The sequence below is a fragment of the Chiloscyllium punctatum genome, chromosome 24 (assembly GCF_047496795.1).
Source record: "Chiloscyllium punctatum isolate Juve2018m chromosome 24, sChiPun1.3, whole genome shotgun sequence".
NCBI classification, from domain to species: Eukaryota; Metazoa; Chordata; class Chondrichthyes; order Orectolobiformes; family Hemiscylliidae; genus Chiloscyllium; species Chiloscyllium punctatum.
The window spans coordinates 77,725,119-77,742,026 of NC_092762.1; the positions used below are offsets into that span (position 1 = coordinate 77,725,119).

At 39.7% G+C, this 16,908-nt stretch overlaps 1 protein-coding gene across 1 annotated transcript; it reads left to right on the forward strand.

The window, feature by feature from the left end:
* The first annotated feature begins 4,131 nt into the window (after positions 1 to 4,131).
* On the forward strand, positions 4,132 to 16,309 carry LOC140494722 (guanidinoacetate N-methyltransferase-like). The gene is made up of 6 exons (XM_072594255.1): positions 4,132 to 4,388; positions 6,855 to 7,000; positions 8,543 to 8,606; positions 11,602 to 11,669; positions 15,368 to 15,478; positions 15,876 to 16,309. The coding sequence occupies exons 1-6, from the start codon at positions 4,208 to 4,210 to the stop codon at positions 16,014 to 16,016; spliced, it is 711 nt and encodes a 236-aa protein (XP_072450356.1). The 5' UTR covers positions 4,132 to 4,207; the 3' UTR covers positions 16,017 to 16,309.
* The last annotated feature ends 599 nt before the right edge of the window (positions 16,310 to 16,908 follow it).

Below are 16,908 nucleotides of genomic sequence, written 5' to 3' on the forward strand. Positions count from 1 at the left end.
CTGTACCTCTTATGCTCGCATCCAAATCATTTATGCAAAGGACAAAAAGTAGTGAACTCAGCACTGATCCTTGTGGCACACCACTGGTCACAGGCCTCCAGTCTGAAAAACAACCCTCCACCACCCCTCCCTGTCTTCTACCTTTGAACCAGTTCTGTATCCAAACGCCTAGTTCTCCCTGTATTCCATGAGATCTAATCTTTCTAACAGATCTCCCATGGGGAGCCTTCTTGAATACCTTACTGAAGTCCATATAGATCACATCTACCGCTCTGCCCTCATCAATCCTCTTTGTTACTTCTTCAAAAAACTCAATCAAGTATGTGAGACATGATTTCCCACACACAAAACCATGTTGACCCAAGTGGCATATCTTTCATTATTGGGAGTACCTGAACCATAACTTTGTACATATGAACAAAGCTATAGCAAATTCCCAACAGCTTTTGCCATCTTGACTGCTTTAGAACAGAGCGTGTGTTTCTCATACAGATGATAGAATGTCACCATTAAAAACAGTCCACGTGCACATCAACAGACCACTCACAATACAACTATAACACATACAATTACTCCTGGTTAGAACCTGTTGTTTCTTTCACTGTCCAAATGGCATCACACAACTACAACTTGGAATTGCAAGGAATTAAGTTTCACTTCATTTTGCTCACCTCCAAGGCCGGAGAACATGAACTGAGTTGGATAAATCAGTCTTGTGAAATCCCCCTACAAATATCAAGTGATATCAAGCTGAAGGCACTGGATACTGCAAAGGCTATGGGCCCTGACAACACTCGTGCAATAGTACTGAAGTCATGTGCTCCAGAACCTACTGCTGGCCAAGCTGTTTCACTACAGATAGAACAGTGACATTTACCTGACAATTGAAAAAATATTCAGAGAAGTACTGTATACAAGAAGCAGAACAAATTCAACCTGGCCAATTACGTCCCATCTGTCTAATCTCTATCATCAGTAAAGTGATGGAAGATGCTATCAACAGTGCTATCAAGGAGCACTTGCTCATAATAACCTGCTCAGTGACACCTAGACTGGGTTCTGCTATAGCCACACAACTCCTGACCTCAGTAGAGCCTTGATTCAAACATGGACAAAAGAGCAGAACTCCAGAGATGAGGTGAAAGTGATAGTCCTTGATATCAAGATTGAGTATGGCATCAAGAAGCCCGAGCAAAACTGGAATCAATGAGTATCAGGGTGCAAACACTCCACTGGTTGGAGATATATAGGAAGATGATTGTGCTTCTTGGTCATCTCAGCCCTCACATATCTGCAGAAGTTCCTCAGGGTCGTGACCTAGGCCCAATCATCTTCAGCTGCTTCATAAATGACCTTCCCTCCATCGTAAAGTGATAAGGATGTTCACCAATGACTGCATAATGTTTAGCACCATTTGTGACTTCTCAAACTGAAGCAGTCCATGTACACATGCAGCAGACAATACCCAGGCTTGGGCTGACAAGTGACAAGTAACATTCACACTGCACAAATGCCAGACAATTACCATCTCCAAGAAGAGAGCATCTAACCATTGGCCCTTGACATTCAATGGCCTTATCATCATCAATCCCCCACTATCAACATCCTGGGGTTGTCACTGATGAGAAACTGAACTGGACAAGCCAAATAAATACAATGGCCACAAGAGGCATTCAGAAGCCAGGAATTTTGTGGCAAGTAACACACCCCCCGACTCCCCAAAGCCTGTCCACCATCTACAAGGCACAAGTTGGGAGTGTGATGGAATACTCCCCACTTGTCTGGATGAGTGCAGTTCCAACAACATTCAAGAAACTTGACACCATTTAAGGACAAAGCAGCCCGCTTGATTGGCACCACATCCACAAAGATTCACTCTCTCCAATACCATCTCTTAGTAGCAGCAGCATGTACCATCTACTAGATGCACTGTAAAAATCCATCATGACTCGTTAGACAGTACCTTTCAAACCCACAGCCTCTCCATCTAGAGGGACAATAGCAGCAGATACATGGGAATACTTGCAAGTTCCTCTCCAAGCCATTCACCATCCTGACTTGGAAATATATTGCTGTTACCTCACTGTTGCTTGGTCAAAATCCTGCAGTTCCCTCCCTAAGGGCAGCGTGAGTCAATCTACAGCATATGGACTGCACCTTACCACCACCTTCTCAAGGGCAACTGGGGATGGGCAATGAATGCTGACCCAGCCAGTGACATGCACATCCAATGAAGAGTAATAAAAAGTCTCCATACATACTGTATAGTATTAATCCTGGGGTTAATGTGCATTTTTCTGTAGGAAATTTTAATTTGAAGCAAGCCTGAATTCAATTAATTGTCACATGATGTCACTTTGCTATGCTGCTTTTCTATGAATGTAGGTTTGTTTCTCTGCTCCGTGGTGGCAATACCCATAGACCAATGTACAATAGCCATTGTATAATGAGAATGCATTGATTGAATTGAATTGAATTGAATTTATTGTCACGTGTACCGAGGCACAGTGAAAAGCTTGATGATATACATGGTGTAATGTAACTCAAATGCTCCCGAGACTATGAAGAGAGGAATGGAAGAAGAATGCTGAGCAGCTGAAATACAAATACTAGTATTCTGTGTTTTAGTAAATAAAACAATTCATTGGAACTTCTGAGAGTCAGGCAGTATCCACTGTTCTATAAGGCAGAGACAGAGATGCAGCAGATTCAGCGTTTAGTCTAAGGGATCAACCTCAAGAGATCAGGACGGAAACTCAACATCCAGATCTCATGCTAGACAGAATCCATAGAGGACACAACAACATATGTTTAGACCCGTTGGGTTAAGGAAAACCATGGAAGTAGCTTAATCCATTGAGTTTCTGGCTGTTGTAGAATTTTACTGTAAATAAAGTCGCTGACCACAAGAGGGGTGTCTGATTAATCTGTCAGTCACTAGCTGGTTTCTTCCACATTTTACATCTTTGACATTTTGCAGTATACAGGACACAATAGGCTATTCTGTGGAAAGGCAGACAGTTAAATAGACAGTCAAGGTGGACATTGCATGCATAGCAACATTGTTAACTTCTTATTTGAAAGGAATAAGAATTCTTGAGGGGGGCCAAGCAACCACTGAGATCTCCACACGATCTTCTCCTAATCCTTCAAACAGAAATGTGAATTATTCACATGTGAGTATTTCCACGGCAGTGAAACAGTCAACCCAGCCTCTCTCCTTTCTGATGGCAATTTTAAAAAATGGAATATTTTGATGGAGTGGTCAGTTTGCAGTCAACCAGGGTGCTGCTGCCTGTCCCACAGAAATTAGACAAGCTATGTTGGGGGAAGTGGTAGTGTATCAATAATGGCATTGCACTAGTACTTCCTGGTCCCTAGGCTAATGTTCTAAGCTATGGTTCAAATCCCATCAATGCAGATGGTGAAATATAAAGTCAATCCTTTTTTTTAAAAAAAACTGTGGAATTAAACACTAATCTAATAGTAGCCATTATCATTAGAATGCCAGCATTACCTAGTCTAGCCAACATTTCATAAAATCCTTACAGATTGGAAGCAGGCCATTCAGCCCATCAAGTCCACACTGACCCTCCAAAGAGCATCCCACCCAGACCTACCCCTGGGGACACTATGGGCAACTTAGCAATGACAAATCCACCTAACCTGCACATCTTAGGGTGAGAGGGAACCCATGCAGACAGAGAGAACATGCAAACAGTCACCTGAGGCTGGAATCAAACCCAGTTCCCTGGCACTGTAATACAGCAGTGCCACCCACTGAGCCAACCTACCACTCTACAGCAATGTGGGAGATTCTGTGAAATTACCCAGAGAGCAAATCAGTTCGAGAGCAATCAGGGATGGTTAATACATGCTAGTGATGTCCCCATCCCATTCAATTGACTCAGTAAAGAATTAACGTCTTCAAAAAGTGGGGGTGTAATGCTCCCAATGTTTTGTCAGCCACCCCGAAGAATTTTATGAAGTCACTTGTGCCCCTCTCCCTCTGCTGTCAGAATTTGTAAAGCTCAGTAACAACTGTTAGGCCCCAGCTGCTGCATGTTTATTTACGATAACGTTAACATACCAGCGTTACGTTGAAGGGCGGGGGGAGAGGCTAGAGCTGCAAGATCAGCATAAATCGCAGCTCTTATAAACCTGCCGAGTGGACATCTCCCCTTTCTCCGCCCTGATTGGAAACAGAATGAGTTTGGAAAGCAAGGATGCCATTTTCTCACAGGGTGAGGACTGCAAACCGGACTGGAGATTAGCGAGCGCCGAGTACAATGACAGCGACACCCACTTGCAGATCCTGGGCAAACCGGTGATGGAGCGCTGGGAGACCCTATATATGCATTCACTGGCCACTGTTGCAGCTTCAAAAGGTACTATCCACTCTCTCCTTTCAGTCAAGTAACCATCGCCGTGAGACACCCCCCTTCCCCCTACATTTAAAATCCTGCTCACATGGATTCTATTCTATAAACTGGGTCAGCTCTGTTGCATAAGAAAATCCATGCTTATTGAATATTATTTTCCCTTCTTAATTTTTAACTGCAGCATCCAACCTTCACATGACCGCTACCGAACACTCCAAAGTTCAGAATTTAATTTTAGTTCGGGGGTGGTTCCGTCGCTCTGTCACTTTGTGCAGGCGAAGGTTCCACGTTTTAAAATATGTACAAATTAGGGACTGAGATTCAAGATTGAAAGACAGATCAGATTATATCGACGTGGATTTTAAAAAGTGGACTGTTGTGAATTGCTCAGTTACTCCCGTCTTGGGATAAAATCATTTGGACACATTCTTAGGAAATTTTACAAAACTTTCTATGACCCGGTTTTTAATCTCAGTGACTATGAGGGAATGCCAACTACATTCAAAAGGGAAATTTGATTTTACCTGAATTTACTGAATAGTTATCTTCCACTGTGATTATGTATTATGCATTCAAATAATAGATACCGTATGTGTGAACGTTTTGCAGTCAGTGCGAGGTAGAATGATGTTAAGGCATAATGTTCTTCTCTGGTGCAATTGCCTTTGGTGCTGACTTGTTGCATTTTGTTGGGAATCAGAGAAAAGCTACAAATAATATTAGGTTCAGTTGTGTTCTCTGGGGACATGTCATGGCATTGTTTCTAACAAAGGATGTTCTTTATATTGATAAGTAGGAGCACTCACAGCACATGAAGGGTTAGATTTTTGATAAAATTTTGTTGCAAATTTTCTTTACAATTAGATCGACAAAATGAAAAATTAGCCCTAAAGTGTGCACTGAACTATAGACAGACTCAGAATCTTCAAAGAAGTGTCACAAGTCTTGAAACATTAACTGTTCTTTCTGCACAGAAGTTACCAGAGTTTCTCCAGTAATTTCCAGTATACTCTACAAACGCCTGAAGGAGTAGCGCTCCGAAAGCTAGTGCTTCCAAATATACCTGTCGGAATAGGAATGGGGGAGTCCATTTGACTCTTTGAACCTGCTCCACCATTCAATATGATCATGGCTGATCATCCAACTCTGTACCTTCTACAGGCTTTTTCCCCATATCCTTTGATCCTTTAGTGCTAAGAACTATATGTATCTCCTTCTTGAAAACATTCAATACTTTAGCCTCAATCAGTTTAGAGAATTTCTGTGGCAAAGAATTCCACAGCCTCACCACTCTCTGGGTGAAGAAATTTCTCTTCATCTTAGTCCTAAGTGGCCTAACCTGTATTCTTAGTCTGTGACCCCTGGTTCTAGACTCCCTGGTCATCAGGAACATTCTTCCTGCATTTACTCTGTCTGGTCTTGTTAGAATTTTATAGATCCCCCTAATTCCTTCAAATAATTAGACAAGGTATTATAAGGTGCACTTTTTTCTGAATACATTATTCTGAAACATATTTTTCTTCCTCAGTTAGTGTGTCAAGCTGCCTTAGTAGATTTCAGATACATTGATGAAAATCAAATTCAGTTTCATGTTTTTAACAAATCAATAAAATTAGATTAGATACAATTTTGTATTTTCTTTGTGTAACATTATTTATCAGAATTGTCTTGCCACATTCCTAACGTTTGCACACTTGTGCAATGTTATCATTCATTCAGAATTTGAAGTGAAGTTCGTGACAGCTGCAGCTAAATGGTTCCATAACCTGGCATTTACTCCTGCATTTCACAATAAAAATGTTAAGATATATCTTATATATATTATTCAAATACGGTTTGTCCAATTCTTTGTTTTATGTGATTTGTGTTTCATAAGCTATTCGTTGTACATTTTTGCTGGAAAATGGAGTTGGATTTGCCGAAAAATGGAATTAGAATAGTCAGGTAGTTGTTTTTGATTGGAGCAGATTCTATATAGGTGGACTCTGTGGCTCTGTGATTGTCTATTGTCCCTAAAATTTGAGGATCATTGGAAGTGCAAAATAAATTTAGTTGGAATGATATTCCTTCTCTACTGATTTTCTCTCATTTGTCTGGTAATGGCCAATGCCTTGGGTTTTCCAATATAGCAACACATTTCTGTATCTTTAAATATCCCACCTTGGAATTTGGATGTGAAGAGCGGCTGTGACCTAGAGATAGTCATATGAGAACATTAGGCCAGTGCAGTTAGCTAGTGGAGTAGCACAAACCATGTGGCAGCTAGCATATCAGTTCACAGTAGAGTTACAGAGTCATTAGCCCAACAACTGTTAACTCCCACTCTGTTTTCTGGTTGTGCAATAGATTCTGGTAGCACTGTCATTATGTGCAATGGTGGTCTTAAAGGCATTGGGTGGAAGTAGCATGCTATAGTGCAACTAATGACAGGGAAAAAATAGCAATAAGACCAGTTTCTTACTCTTGGCTTAGGAGGACGTGTTCTGGAAATTGGATTTGGAATGGCAATTGCAGCCACCAAGATAGAGTCTTTCAATATCGAAGAGCACTGGATCATTGAATGTAATGAAGGTGTATTTAAAAGACTACAGGAATGGGCTAAAGAGCAACCCCACAAGGTAAGTGTGTATAAATAAACATTGGATAATTTTGCAGCTGCTTCACAATTTTTTTTTGTTTTTAATTTACTGATTTTACACAAATTTGCATTTATATGAAAGATGAGTGAAACTGCTCAACCAAACTCATTTCGGCTGGGACTGCTATATTCTTGATGACGGGCTTATGCCCGAAACGACTCTCCTGCTCCTTGGATGCTGCCTGACCTACTGTGTTTTTCCAGCGCCACACTTTTCAACTCTGATCGCCAACATCTGCAGTCTTCACTTTATCAACTGCTATAAAACCCAATTAGATTGAAATTTGTGTGATCCAGTTGCCTCATCAAAGAAAAACATGTATTTGCATAACATTTCCATATAATGTGGGGACAACAGACATCTATTGACAATTTCTATTTTGCACATTCTTGAACCATTGCAGTCTATGTGGTGAAAGGAATCCCACAGCATTGTGAGGTTGAGATTTCCAATATTTTGACCAAGGAGCTGTGAAGGAACATTGATATATTTCCACATTATCATCGTGTGTGATTTGATTCTGGTCGTTTCTCATATGCTTGCTCCCCTTGTCCTTCCAGGTACGAGGTAGGGAAACACATATTGTAGGCAAACATGCTAATCCCTGATTGAAGACCATGATTTGGTGAACTGATTCATGTCTAGGAGGAACTAACAAATTATCTCACTACTCAAACCTTAACTCTTGTTCTTTGGCCCCATGATCTGGCTGGAGCAAAGCTCATTGGGAAGGAATGAATAGAGAGAAAAAAAATAAACATAACTGAGTACAGCATGAATAAGTTGCATGGAGATTGTTGAACACATTGCTAAATTCATACTGTAAAATATATTAAAACAATTTTTCAAAGACCGTTAATGCAAGAACCATAGTATTTGCAGATAGATTCATCAGTTTTGAAGTGGCTTGTATTGTTCAGTACATAAAAAGAGAAATTGCTGGAGAAACTCAGCAGGTCTGGTAGCATCTGTGCAGAGAAAGCACAGTTAATGTTTCAAGCCCAGTGACACTTCTTCAGAACTGTAGAACTTGAAACATTAACTCTGCTTTTGCTCATAATGCGGTCAGACCTGCCAAGTTTCTCCAGCAATTTCTATTTTTGTTTCAGATCTTCAGCACCTGCAGTCCTTTAATTTATTTTTCTGTTTAGTAAGTAGTGTTCTTGAAGATGCAGTCTAAAATTCTGCATATTTTGCATTTGTATGGAAAATGAATGAAGTCCTTGCCATTATGACAACTGCCATTGCATTTGAAATTAACAAAATTTGTGGGAAGTGGCTTGAGATATTTTAAAGAGATTGTAGGAATATACAAATGTTAGACTTTCATTACTTTATATAGAAGAGGTAATAGCCCATAGATTGTTACAGCACAGACACAAGCCTTTTAGCTTATTAAGTTTACAATGGTGTTTCTCTCTATAACAGCACCCTCGTAAGATCGTTTCTGCTAATGTACAAATAATTATGGAAGTGTAATTACACATAATTGAAATCAGCCTTTTACATTTCTCAATGCAGATTATTCCCCTCAAGGGCCTCTGGGAGGATATAGTTTCAACATTACCAGATTCGCATTTTGACGGTAAGTTTGACAGTAGTATTTTTTCTCTGAAGTACTTTATTACTAAACCGTTGGCAATGTAAACATGCATTTTTTTTAATATGTCTTAATAAATAAGATTCTGAATCCAGGGATCCATTTAAACTATTGGTCATAATTTTTAGTAGTGCATTCATAATAACAACCTGCATTCACGTCACGTCTTTGTTGTGGCATGGGACTTCACTGGAGTGTTATCAAATAAAATTTGTCATAGGGTCATATAACATAGAAACAGACTCTTCTGTCCAACTCATCCATGCCAACCAAGTTTCCCAAACTAAACTAGTCCTACTTACTTGCATTTGGCCCATATCCCTCTAAATCTTTCCTACAACTCCAAGTTAATAATATTCTTCCTGTAGCAGGGTGACCAGAGCTGTACAAAGTATTCCAAAAGTCACCCCACTGAACCAAAAAAAGGAACTTTAACAATGGATGATAAAAGTCTGGCCAAAGAGGCATGTTTTATGGAATATCTTAAAGGAGAAGGGAAAGGTAGTGAGGTTTAGAGTAAGAAATTCAGATCTTTGGCGCTAGCCAGCTAAAGGGATCACCAAAGCAAGAGAGGCTTTTAAGATATGGAAGAGGCAAGACTTGTTATAGGCCAGGTACTTTGAAAGACTGAATGCAGATTCAAGGAATGTGTAAATTGGTATGTATATTCTGCACCATATCCCCTTTGAACATATTGTAAATATTTAATGATGAAGCTGGTGAGATTGAGTGATCAAGTACCTCAGTATTATCAGTTTTTATTTTGTATATGCAGACCACCCAATTGAGATAACATACTGTGTTGCTCACACTGTAGTATCTGAACTCCTTGTGTGATGTCCTCTGTCCATCTCCACACCCCAGGCTCTGTAATGACATGGGCTACTTTCAGCAAATTCTTGGGGAAGGGCTTTTGCCCAAAACGTCGATTTCCCCTGTCCTCGGATGCTGCCTGACCTGCTGTGCTTTTCCAGCACAATGCTCTCGACTACTTTCAGCACAGCCAAACATACTAATCACTCCAATATTAGCTTTTCACCTTCCCTGGATTACTATCATCCATCCTAAGTTTGCCTAATCAAGTCTTTTTTCCCCACTCTCTGGGCTCTGCCTTCACCTAACTGCTTACCCCTTCTCGCCCACATTCATGCTTCAACCCCCACTCCTGGCATCTTCAGCATATGTACCATCTTTGCTAGCTACTATTAGCTTTGAAGAAGGTTCTCTGGACTTGAAACTTTGCTTTCTCTCCACAGATGCTGTCAGACCTACTGCGAAGGGATATCTCGTCACATATTTTTGACAAATTATTCTGTGACACTGGTAGAACATAAATTGCCCATGTACCCTCAAGTCTTTCTGTAAACAGTTCAGACTCTTATGTGGCATGGTAGCTCAGTGGTTAGCATTGCTGCCTCACAGCACCAGGGACCTGGGTTTGATCCCAGCCTTGGGTGACTGTCTATGTGGAGTTTGCGTGTTTTTTCTGTTTTGTCTGGGTGCTCTGGTTTCCTCCTACTGTCACAAAGCTGTGCAGGTTAGATAGATTGGTCATGCTAAATGTGGGGTTAAGGGGATAGGGTGGGATGTTGATCTGGATGGATTGCTCTTCAGAGGATCGGTGCAGACTCTATATGCACTATAGCAATTGTGTGTGTGAAATATTAGTGTTACAGTAAACTGTACAGGTAGTGAATAAGCCAATATGTGGTATATCAAGAGAATCAGTCGTCATTACTACATGATAAACAGTAATAACAAAACATTGGATTATAATAAAATTTAAAACTTTATGCTGTGATTCGTATTGCCAGTTTGAATATTTTAAAAGTGCAGTTTATTTGGATGGAGCTTGTGTTACTGGTAGATAAGAGGCAATGTCTACCATATATAAAATGATGCACCTGAATTGCTGCTTCACCATTGCTGCTGTTGTAGTATTTGGAAGAAAACATTGTGTTGGAACTGTGGACAGCATTTGCAAACCTAAGTCAGAGCTTCAAGACAACGATGTTGGACAATGTGACAAAAATCACCTTCAGATGTAATGACACTGAGTGTACAGATTAATCATTGAGAGAGCAGAGTCACTTGAGTGAATAACTGTGCAGAGCTATCCTTTCCAGCAACTGATTGCTGATAAAATTCTTTTTGGAAAAAGCTGCCAAAAGAATTGGCTACCTTTCCAACATTAAGGTAGTTTCTGCTTTTATTTAATACATAAATGTTTAAAAAGGTGGCTTTTTTCACCTATTGCTAATTGAACTTTTTTTCTGCCAATGTAAACCTTTGCAGTTTCATGAATCACTCCTTGCTTCTGATAATCTCATTATTAGGGAGCTCAGCCGGAAACCGTTTTCACCACTGAAATCCACAGGCATAAATTTTCTACTGGGGATCATTGGTTAGTGATCAGGAATTGGAATCTGGACTCAATCTTCTAGTCCCTAGTCAATTGACTCCAGGGTCAATAGCTGTGATTAGAAAACTGATACTATGATAGACAATGATTTTGCTCATCAGTATGACTCAGCACTGCATTGGGTTGTCTAAGAATCACAGAAAATAAGGAGTAGGCCAGATGGCCCTTCAAGCTTGCTCAAACATATCTTTGGCCTTAACAACTGTATCAATCTCCTTCTTAAAACATTCAGCGACAAAGAATTCCACAGGTTCACCACTCTCTGAGAGAAGAAATTTCTCATCTCATTCCTAAATGGCCTACATCTTATCCTGAACCCCTCCAAATCTCTCTCCTCCTTCAGGTTGCTCTTGAAACCTACTTCTTTGACTAGACTTTGACATGATGTTACCCTCTTTGCCTTGGGTTCTAGTCATTTTGTCTGTTTACATCCTTATGAAATGCCTTGCAACATTTTACCACATTAAACGTTTCGGTATCATTGCAAGTTGTCATCGTCTCATTTAATTTCTGGCTGTAGAACAAAACACATTCTTACTTTGTTCATTTGTTTTTCAGGAATTCTTTATGATACCTACCCATTGTCTGAGGAAACCTGGCATACACATCAGTTTTCTTTTATAAAGGTAAGTGAAGAGAATGGCCCAGAATTTGCAGTCAGCAGTATATGATTAGTACTAGTCATTCATTCCAGTTACTCTTGCTCACAGTCTCTCACTGGGCTTTTGCACTGGAACTTGCAGTGATCAGAAACCTGAAACAGTGCACTACACTGTATGGGGAATCTTGGACCTATGTTAATAGGGCAACCAACTGTATATCTCATTAACAAACTAGGCTAAAGAATTCTTATGAGGTACCTACCAGAATGTGTAACTTAGAATATTTAACTCAATCTCATATCGTATATAGCAAATTATGTAAAGAGAAAATACATTTTTTAAAAATAATAAATCTATAATGATAATTAAAATCTTGTGGAATTAAATGCTACATCTATGAGTAATTTTTAGTGTCAAAGTGATTATTGGGCACTTATCATATTGTTAAACATTCATTTAAATTTAAATGGATGAACGTTAATTTTTCTGGAGCATTTCATTTCAAGATAAATCAGGAATTCATCTACAAATGCTTTCCCACATAAGAGGTGGAGCTAAAGACTATCCACATGCCTCCACCATGTACGCACATTGCATTTGTATCACGTAACTTCTGAAACCCGTGGCTTGGGATTTGGAGGTGACAGAAACCTGGGACTTGGAGTGCAAGGGCTAGAGGGGGAACAATGTGAGGGACTTGGGTTGGGGTAGGGGACAGGTGGTGACAAGTAAGAAGAATGATGCAAACCGCTATAAACTGGCTAATTTTGGGTCAGACCAATTTGCCTGTTGCTTTTTGATGGTTACATCTCTGCCCAGGTGACCCTGGAGAGGTACAAATATGGGTATACCTCAGGCTTTCTGTGCTTCGTGACCGCTGGAGACACTGGTGTGCATCATCTTCGCTCAAAACTACAGAAAAGTTTTAATTGTTCTTTTAAAGTTTTGATTGTTTTACCATGCATCTTTAAGGGTCTATCACTTCTTAATTTAATCAGTTCAGTTTCATTTGATACAAAAGTGTATAAAGTAACACTTTTGAGGGTTTTTGTGACCAGTAGGCGCCATATTATCTGTCTCAAAAAATATTATTTTAAAGTGTATGTCTCCTTTAAAATTTGGCTTTATGTTATACTGCCCCTGGAGAATTAGCTCCTCACTGAATGAGAAAATTTGATTTTCAAGTTGATTCGTTTTTCAGAAGTGTGTCAGCTGAAACAGCATTGGCTTGTGCATTTCATTCTACTTACAGCCAGAGCACAAAGGTTCAGTTACTATCATCAGCTAGCTTCTCCATTTAATCTAAGACTACATACAAATAATTTGAACAAGGATTACATGTTTCGTAGTGAATGTTTATAAGGTACATCAAACTTGTCTTCCTGCAGTCTGTATGGGTGAACCTGAAGATCATGTGCATACATGATCAGATATAGAAACACTTGGCATTACAAAGCATCCTGCTAGGGGGAGGCATTATGGTGCAGTGGTAGTGTCCCTAAACCTCTGAGCCAAGAGGCACATATTCAAGACCTATTAGATACTGAGGTGCATAATAACATCTCTGAATAGGTTGATTAGAAAACACCTTTTGCCAGTGGGAGCTACTTGCTGCGTTCTGCAGGTGGGTTAAACTAATGAAAGAGATATTGAAGGGGTTGGGAATAAGCTTTGGTGGGTGTGGTATGTGGGCGTGCATGTGCCAAAACCTGGATGGACTGTAGTGCCAAAGCAAGGCAAAAGCTGGGCAGATGGGAGCATCACTCCCTCTCCATTGCAGGAAAAAACCTGATCAAGTGTAAGGTACTCTTGGTGTTGTTGCACATAGTGCAGGTCTGGCCTATTCTCCGAGCCTGCACCAAAGCAGTCACCTGAGCCACCTTCTGCTTCACCTGGAGGTCTAAGATGGACTATGTCCATAGGGACACCATGTACAAAGCTGTACATAAGGGGTGTGGGTTAAGAACATACCCAACATTACCCTCATCCTAATGGCTACCTTCATGCGTGGCTGAATCAAACAATGAGGTGGAGACACTGGTGTTGGACTGGAGTGTGCAAAGTTAATAATCACACAACACCAGGTTATAGTCCAACAGGTTTATTTGGAAGCACTAGCTTTTGGAGTGCTGCTCCTTCATCAGGTAATTGTGTAGAGTAAGATTTAAGATACAGAATTTATGGCAAAAGTTAACAGTGTGATGTAACTGAAATTATATATTGAAAAAGACCCAGATTGTTTGTTACATCTCTCATCTTTTAGAATGACCATGTTGGTTTCAATTCTTTCAGGGTTTGAATGTAAATTCTTTTATAGTATTGTCCAAGCACAATGATAATTGTTAAAGCAGGAAAATATCACTTTCACAAAGTACAGCAAACTACATCCTGCTATTAATAGTCATTGCATCTGTACCCACTCAGGCAAATGGTGGAATTACAACAAGCTCTAAACTCTGTCACCTGTCTGATGTTGGATGGAAATACACATTTCAGAAACCTTCAATTGTTCTACAACAGATCAGATCAAGTTACACAGATCAACTAAATTGCTGTGCGTTTCTTGTCAAAGAAATCAGTTTCAAGTTGCTTGTGTTGCAAATAAACACAACAGCATTTTTTTTTGGAAGAGAACCAAAATTTACAGGAATAAGGCAGTCAAGTGGAGTTGCTGATTAGCAGATCAGCCACAATTTTGTTGAATGTCAAAGCAGGCTTAACGGGTCAAATGGCTGACTTCTGCTCCTTCGTTTGATGGGTTGTGCATCTATCACGTACATACAGCCATTTCACACCCTTCCACAAGAAGCAAAGTACTGTGGATGCTGGAAATCTGGTGCAAAAACTCAGTGCTGAAAGTATCCAGCAGCATTTTTGGAGAAAGAAACAAAAACTTCATTTTTATGACTTTTTATCAGGACTGGACAACATTTGAAATGTCACAGATTTTGACCAACAGTGGATTGCTTTTCTCATCTTTCATCAGCACATTTCTGCACATACAATCGCATTTCTATTTTGATACTTAAACCATTGCCCCAATTTTAGTGAAATGTAACTGGGTCATTTGTTTAAAAAGAAAGTCTGATGACATGGTTCTCCTATTTCTAGAGCAACTCTAGGCTCGGAGGGGAAAAATCCAGCAAAAACCTCGGAAGAAATTATTGTATTGGAGCTCTATTTTCAGGTGTACAAGTCAGACCAGTTTGCAAAATTCTCAAGTTTTACTATTATTTCTCCTTCTGGGTGACAAAACTAATCTTGTTAACTGACAACCCCCCGAAAATTTGATCTGTAACCCCTCTACTCCTTAGTAGCTTTTCTGACCATATGACATCCCCACAATCATAAAGTGTTTTTGTGTACCTTCTTCTCTACAGAAGAAGAAACTCATCCATCACCTATTGCAGCATCCTGGCTGATACTGATCAGTTATAGGCCAACCGCACTCTTCCCCAGAGCATCCAAGCAGGTTCCACAGACATGCTCAGGAGTCTGTAATCATTCTATTGTTCTTCCTATCCCAACCATCGAATCCCTGCCCCAATTACTTACTCTCCATTTCTTCTCACCTCCTCCTTGTTCTCTGCTTGGATTCAATTACCACCCGGCCCAATTTCAGGGTTGATCTTGTAATTGGTGGTGTTGACACAGTTTGGTTAATCTTGGAAGGACACGAGCAAAAAATGCAGCGAAACCAAAAGTTTAAACTTTTCTTTCAGGGTCACGCCTGTCGTCTGCTGAAACCTGGTGGTGTTCTTACATACTGCAACCTCACCTCCTGGGGAGAGCTGCTGAAGGGAAAGTATAATGACATTGAAAAAATGTTCCAGGTAGGAATAAAACACACCTTATTGAAGCTACCATGAAATGTAGGTGTGATCTATTTGATTCATTCAGAAGCTGCCAAAACTAACTGGACATTCTAAACAGCTTGCATTTTATATCCAGCTTGGAGCTCCTGTAAGTTTGAGGTAATGAGCTGGCAGAATACAGGTGATTTAATTTACATCTGAGCTGCTGTTCCTCAGTTGGGGGTAACAGCAGTTCTCAAATTGTTTGTCTGCCTGGTTGCCCCTCACACAAACATTTATTTTAAAAAAGGCTTCTATATTTTGGACTATTATCTTGTTTTATAAATAAGGATAACATTTTGAATTTCTGGAACATGTAATGCTGAGAGATCAGTTTAACGTTTGCCTTATTAACATATACCTTTTACTTGTCCAGGAAACTCAAGTGCCTCATTTGGTGGAGTCCGGCTTCAAGGAGGAGAATATTCAGACCAGTGTGATGGACCTTATTCCCCCCAGCGATTGCCGATATTACTCTTTTCATAAGATGATCACACCCAAGATAACTAAACACTAACTGGCTAACTTTTACTAATACTGTCACAAAGAACCATTAGAGTCTTAACATAAAGGATGCCTTTTATCAGATTCAATGGATCAATGTACCCCAGATTCTTTGTGACACGATGAAAAGTGTTGTACACAACTGATCTGGTGATATCTATGCATTACTATTGAAAGCAATGTGGTTCAATTATTGGTGACATTTTTTGGAAAGTCAGAGTGTATTTCTACACTTTTAGAAATTGTATTTGCACAATACCTTGTCACAATTTTATAAAGGACGTACAACTGCCTTTCATCCACAAACTCACCCAAAGTGTCTTATTTTCTACCAGTTTATTTGACCAGATTTTGGTACAGAACTACCTGGAATACATAAAAAGAATCCAATGGTGGTGATCTACTGAACTTGGTGACAACTCAAAAATGGTGTGAAGGAGACACTTGACATTAGTCTCACATCTTCAGAGCACCTTGTAATATTCTAAATTATAATCCAACCGTAAACTGATATATATATCTAAAACTGGTGAGTTATGGATTTGAAAGTGGAAAAATACCTTTAGTAAATTTGAGAAAGTTTTGCTATTCTTCTAATTATGATACTGCAACCAAGTATCTGTGGGAATTAAAAAAAAATCCAATAGCAGTGCTGGCCACGTTGCTATAAACATTGTACACCTCCAAGGAAGCTTGCATGTGATGAAAGAAAGATTTGGTCACAAATCAGATTTGTCTCTTTACTTTGTTTTCCTGTATTTAGATTTTAAATTTAACATTTCCTTAAGACTCCCACCCCCATTTCTCCACTATTGCTAAAGCCAACTGATGACAAACCTTTGCTTTCCTCAATGTTACTCTTGTCAATCAAAAAGGAGAAATGGAGGAGTACTCGCTAATTTGTT

Excerpts from the sequence above, each read along its gene's own strand:
- LOC140494722 (XM_072594255.1), top strand. The coding sequence starts at position 4,208 with ATGAGTTTGGAAAGCAAGGATGCCATTTTCTCACAGGGTGAGGACTGC. Across the intron at positions 7,001-8,542 it reads CTAAAGAGCAACCCCACAAG|ATTATTCCCCTCAAGGGCCT; the intron begins GTAAGTGTGTAT and ends TTCTCAATGCAG. Across the intron at positions 8,607-11,601 it reads ACCAGATTCGCATTTTGACG|GAATTCTTTATGATACCTAC; the intron begins GTAAGTTTGACA and ends TTTGTTTTTCAG.